We start from the raw sequence: 6,294 nt of genomic DNA, 5'->3' as shown, positions 1-6,294 counted from the left end.
AGAAAACAGAGCTAGGGAAAGAGGACACAAGAGGGCAGCAGAGGACAACAAATGGAAAACCAAGACTGTGACAGTAATTATGTAAACTAACAATGTAAATATATAAATATAAATTAGATATAAATTACATTCCTGTAATTTATATACAGCAAAAAAACTGTAATTATTCTACAGCAATTGGCAATTTAACAGCACTTAAATATTAACAATGTTGCTCTTATTTACTGTAAATTCTACAGGAAATTTGATTTAGTCTATGTCTAGGAGAGAAAAGGACCAGCTGATGTTTCTATCAAGGATGGAGTCACAGCCAAGCAGGAAAAGACCAGATGAAGCTACTATGAGAAAAGCAGAGAGAACATATCATGTTAAAGATTGAACTAATAAATACTGCAGATTATTAGAATAGAGATAGCATGAAGCAGAATGATGACAAGGGGTCCCTATGTCCTCCCCCAGTCTAAGCCTATAGCAGCATAACTATAGAGATAGTGCAGGACAAGCTGAGCCATTCTAGCTATATATATTGATAGATGACATTCCAAAAGGAATGTTTTCAGCCTACCCTTAAAAATAGACAGGTTGTCTGGCTAAAGGACTAAACTGGTGATTAGTTCCACAGGAGAGGAGCCTGATAACAAAAAGATCTGCCTCCCGTTGTACTTATAGAAATTCTAGGTACCACTAATAAACCTGCAGATTAAGAGCGAAGTGTTCTATTAGGAACATAATTAGAAATCAGAGCTCTGATATCAGATGGAGCTTGGTTATTTAAGGCTTTACATACAGTCATATGAAAAAATTTGGGCACTCCTATTAATCTTACATATTTTGTGCAAAATTGTGGGTACCCTAATAATTTTTTTTTAATTTGAATACCCTTAACTATTTTTCACTGACTTACTGAAACACAACATTGGCTTGGTAACTTTATAGCCAGGTGTATCCAATCATTGGAAAAGGTATTTAAGTTGGCCAGTTGCAAGTTGTTCTGTTTTATTCATCATGGGCACCACAAAGCAACTCTCAAGTGATAATGAAAACAAAGATTTTTCATATACGTAGTTATTCAGGGGAAAGGATACAAAAAGTTGTCCAAAACAGTCTGTCAGTTTCCACTTTGAGGAACATAGTAAAGAAACGGAAGACCACAGGGACAGTTGCTGTTAAGCCCAGAAGTGGCAGCCCAAGAAAGATATCACAGAGGCAGATAAGAAGAATGGCCACGGAGAAAAGTGATAGAAGCCTTTTCTGCAAGCATGCCACAAACAGAATCACCTGAGGTATGCAAAAGCACATTTGGACACGCCAGCTTCACTTTCCAATAAGGTCCTGTGTACTGATAAAACAAATATTGAGTTGTTTGGTCATAAAAAGGCATCATGCATGGCGGCAAAAAAAAAACATTGCATTCCAAGAAAAACTTTTGCTACCCACTGTAAAAATTTGGTGGAGGTTCCATCATGCATTGGGGCTGCATTGCCAATGCTGGCACTGGCAATCTTGTTAAAGTTGAGGCTCTTATGGATTCCACACAATATTACCAGATTCTGAAGAATACGTTCATCAATCAGTTATGAAGTTGAAGTTACGCAGGGGATGGATATTTCAGCAAGACAATGATCCAAAACACCACTCCATATCTACTCAGGCATTCATGTGCTGGAATGGCCAGACCTGGATATCATTGAACATCTATGGGATGATTTGAAGCAGGCTGTCCGTGCTCAGCGACAATCAAACTTAACTGAACTGGAATTGTTTTGCAAAACTCCCTTCATCCAGGATAGAGGAACTCATTAAAATCTACAGAAAGCGACAAGAGGCTGTTGTTTTTGCAAAAAGAAGATCTATTAAATATTTATGTCTCCTTTTTGCCCATATTTTAGCACCTGTTAAATTTTGTTTTTTTTTCTGCTAGTACAATAAACCTCAATTCAATACTGAAATATTACTGTGTCCATCAGTTATTAGATATATCAAACTAAAATAACACAAATATTTTGAAAAAAAAATTATTAAGATTAATAGTTTTTGCCCAAGTTTTTTCATATGACTGTATATCAGCTGGAGGCTTTTAACTACAGTTTGTGGACTTCCTGAAAGTAAAGAATTATAATAGTCCAGCCTTGAAGTAACAAATGCATGGAGTAGTTCTCAGCATCCCTCTTGGACAGGATATTTCTAATTAAAGTCATAAAATTCCCGTAAAACAATGTCATTCCAGAAGTCATTTATGTTTAACTTTAACTTACAACTGCAACACAACATGCCTTTTGGATCGTGCTTACGTGGCCCCCTATGTAAATACTATGTCTATTATTTTCTACTTCCTTCATAAAAGTCTTCAAACAAATATAGGTGTTTCCTGTCACTTCCAAGATCAGCTCTTCTTTATGTGCAAAGTAAGATTCAAATACTCTTAACCTTCTCATCAGACCAAGAGAAAGGATGCAGGAGGACTAGGAAACACAATTATACAGAGCTGAAGTGAGACTCAGCAGATGGCTATCATAAATGGTGCAATACAAACCCCTAATGTCAATCTCCTCTTGTACCCCTCCTCCTTTGTAAGGCAGCAGCAGAATGTAGGTCTGTGCTTGCCTACAGCTATCAGCAGCAATCAGTTCTGCCCCAGTTACTGAAGCATCTCACAGACAAAACATACGTACGTCACAACATGGAGGAATCCGCAAATACAGCATGACATCGTTTCAGTCTGCTGCCAGACATCCACTGACATGCAGAGTCCTGACAACACCCCTGTAGATGTTATAAAAAAAATAACATTATCTTCACAGCTTAACAAATTACAGTTAAGGATAAATTACATTCCAGTTATTCTGCATTTACCGAGAATCATTGGAAAGTGCAGAGTTTGGGTTTTAAAAGAAGTGATGCGCAGTGTTCGTATATGTGTGTTTTTACACATCTATTTTCAATAGTGTTTAACTTTGGTGTTGTTCATGTTTTAAGAGTGATTTTGTTGGTGCTGAACCCATCCTACCAGGTTAAATAAGTATTCAATCTATTATTAGCTTACAGCATGTCAAATTTGCCTGAAGGTTAAATCAGATTCACCATTTACTTGTGTGTTTGCTGTTTAGTAGAAACTAAATTTTGACCTGCTGAATTCTGAAGTTGGGCAGCATTCACTAGTTTCCTAACAGTCATGGTTTTTGGACTGTGGATGGAAGCTGGAGTACTCAGAGAGAATCCATGCATGAACAGGGAGAACATGCCAACTCCATGCAGAAGACCCCCAGACCGGTTATCGAACCCAACATCTTCTTGCTGTAAGGTAACACCCTGCAGCTTCCACGAGAGTGTATAAACTAAAAAAAGAAAAGGCAAATACCATGGATATGTCCCTTAAATAACCATCACTTTCACAAAACCAATAAGCGTTCACATTCATGCTGGTATTTGAAAAGTTTTTATCTGGTAAAAACCTTTTTTACAAATGTTTTATTATAAATCTCTCTTTGTGGGGGTTTAATCCCCCAAATATGTTGCACACTTGATTTAAGCATGGCATTTTGATAGAGACGCAGCATTTATTACGAGATTCATTTTGGTCCTTTACTGTGCAGCCTATTAAAACTTTTTTGATTCTTATTCTGTTTTTTTTTTTTTCCTTTTGTACTCTGGTAAATGGTTATGTCTTAAGTAACAAGCAATTCGATAGATAGTGAAGCAGTGATGCCTAGCCAGTAATAAAACATAGCTATTAATTGGAGAAAAAGTATTGTGAAACTGCACTGAAAAATAGCTGTTTCTGTATATTAAACTATACTATACTAATATACTTCATGACAACACTGACACGAGAAGAGCTGGTGAAGAAGGTATATATTGAAAGTGAAAATAGCAAGATGACAAAACATGCTGAAATTGTTCGAGTGAATATTAAATCATTTATTCTGAAAATTCCTGTTTGTGTTGCATGAGAAAATTGGGGAGGTAATTAACTTAATTAAGCTGTTAATCTTGCACTTGTAGCCGTGCCTTTTGATCTTCAATCCAGCTGATTGTTTCTTCTGATGCACCTCGACCTCTCAGGAAAGTCACAATTTCTAACAGATTTTCAGCCACTATGGATCAGGAGAGAAAAATAAATAGCCATACTTTCAGATGTATTTCTTTTTTTCTGAAGATTCTGCTAAAGTGGTAAGATCTTTTTACTGGATGTTTAGGTTTTGGAACTGCTAGTTTAACTGATTAAAACAATATGGAGCTGCTGTGTAGAACAATATAATGTATATCTTCCCAAAATGCACTAGTAACAATGGTGACTTAAGCTGGGACATTATCAATATAGACCCTTCCACCAAACTGCATATATGCAGTATGTAAACAATGCGGCACTTTCAGTATGCTTATACTATACATATTAATCTACTCCAAACATAGACTACAGACTGATTACAAACAAGTTTTATACAATATATATGATATAATACCCTTATAATGTATGGCTAATAGAGGTAAAATTAATATATTTAATTAGATTTATACCTATTCCTTTTTTGTTTCCCCAATGTTGTGAAAATCTTTGGACACTTAGCCGTTGCCATGTCACTTTAGGTGCATGCTGTCATTGATCATATAACTTGAGGTATGGCACAATAGATTTTATTAACTATTGTACTGTGAACATGCAACAAGCTTAGCTATCAACTAAAGACAGGTTTATTTCAGTCTATGTTTAGCTTTCCGGTATTTCCTTTTTCATCTGAATGACCCCGTGTCAGGATTCCAGTTTGTGTGTTTGTCTTTTGTGTTGTTCTCCCTTCCACCAACAGGAGGCGCCTGGTTCCGATCCGCCTCCTCACACACCTGCTGACGGTTACCTCATTATCGGAGTGCTCTTAAGCTGCCATTTGCCACTACCTCGATGCCAGAGTGTTTGCCAGTTTTTGGTATTCTAGCCAAGCTGAGTTTTCATTGAGTAAGACTGAGTTCTTGTCTCCCTGAGATTTAACTTTGTTTTTGTCTTTGCCTCTCGGCAGGAAGTCATCCTGCAAACTGGACCTTTTCAGACATCATCTCCCAGGAGGGATCAACTGAGTCTTAAACTGAGCGAGGAATTCAAACAGAAGGTTTGGATCCAGTCTCCTTTTGAGGACGTTGAAATTACTCTCTGAGCAAGGGAATCGTCTTCACCACGACCCGTTCAAGTACAGTCGGAAATCTGAGTGGCAATCAGTGCCTCCGTCCATCTACACCGTCCGAGTTCTGGGTAAACCCTGTTCCGCCCTCCACCGAATCAGACATACTCTGGTAAACCAACACACAGATTGGAGTCAAGGATCCTTCACTTCTCTGGAAACGTAAGTCAATAAACAGATCCTCTCCTATAAGATCAACGAATCAAATTTCCCGCTGAGCCTCAACTAACAGTCTGTCTTCCCCTCGCCTTCCAGTTCCGGCTGAGCAGAGTTCAGAGAGACTCTGTGTCTTTCTATTTGAACTTCTGCATTTTGGGTCAGACCTTAGTTAAATCATGACACCCTGCCTAGGGAAGAGAGGTGGTGACTGGAAGTGGTCTAATACTAATGGGTTTTGAAAGACGGTAACGTTAATGCTAATTTGAACAAAGTTGCGTTAATGTAATGCAACAAGAGTGGCAAGCAAAAGTAATCTTAAGTAGGCATATGTGAGTGATGGAGTGGATAATTTCGACAAACAACAACAACAAATGTTGACTATATAATCCCTCACATAGGCTAAACGCTATATGTTGTATGACGTTGCAAGAGTTAATAAAGCTGGAAGCATGTTGCATCAAATACCGCAACTAACCTGTAAGCCTAGTAGCTAAACCCACCTAAAATTGCAAAATATTAACAACAAATGTACTAATACTTTAGCTTACCTGTTAATTGGGCAGTATGTCTCAGACAAAGTGGCCTCCAGTTGTTGTTTATTATGGTGCTGGTAATGGTGATGTTCTAGTGGAAGGATGCTCGAAGCTTTCTTTCTGAAACGGGTTGTGGACTTTATTCTCTTAATTTTACGAATTTATTCTCCTAATTTAACAAATTTATTCTCGCAATTTTACGACTTTATTCTCGTAATTTTACGACTTTCTTCTCCATATATTATGACTTTATTCTTGTAATATTACGACTTTATTCTCGTAATATTATGACTTTATTCTCATAATACAAATAAATATACACTCACTGGCCACTTTATTAGGTACACATGTCCAACTGCTCGTTAACACTTAATTTCTAAGCAGCCAATCACATGGCGGCAACTCAGTGCATTTAGGCATGTAGACATGGT

At 37.4% G+C, this 6,294-nt stretch overlaps 1 protein-coding gene across 1 annotated transcript in view; it reads left to right on the top strand.

Annotated features, from left to right (window-relative positions):
• LOC107084848 (interferon-inducible GTPase 1-like) overlaps positions 1-1,790 on the top strand; it is a 6,651-nt gene extending 4,861 nt beyond the window's left edge. The window contains exon 4 of the mRNA XM_015374897.1: positions 1,786-1,790. Coding sequence (XP_015230383.1) covers positions 1,786-1,790 — 5 coding nt within the window. The remainder of the gene's footprint in view (positions 1-1,785) is intronic.
• Positions 1,791-6,294: the final 4,504 nt, after the last annotated feature.

This window comes from Cyprinodon variegatus, unplaced genomic scaffold (assembly GCF_000732505.1).
Source record: "Cyprinodon variegatus isolate N-32 unplaced genomic scaffold, C_variegatus-1.0 Scaffold110, whole genome shotgun sequence".
In the NCBI taxonomy this organism is placed as follows: Eukaryota; Metazoa; Chordata; class Actinopteri; order Cyprinodontiformes; family Cyprinodontidae; genus Cyprinodon; species Cyprinodon variegatus.
The sequence above is the reverse complement of the archived record's forward strand: the minus strand, read 5'-3'. Positions and strand labels throughout refer to the sequence as shown.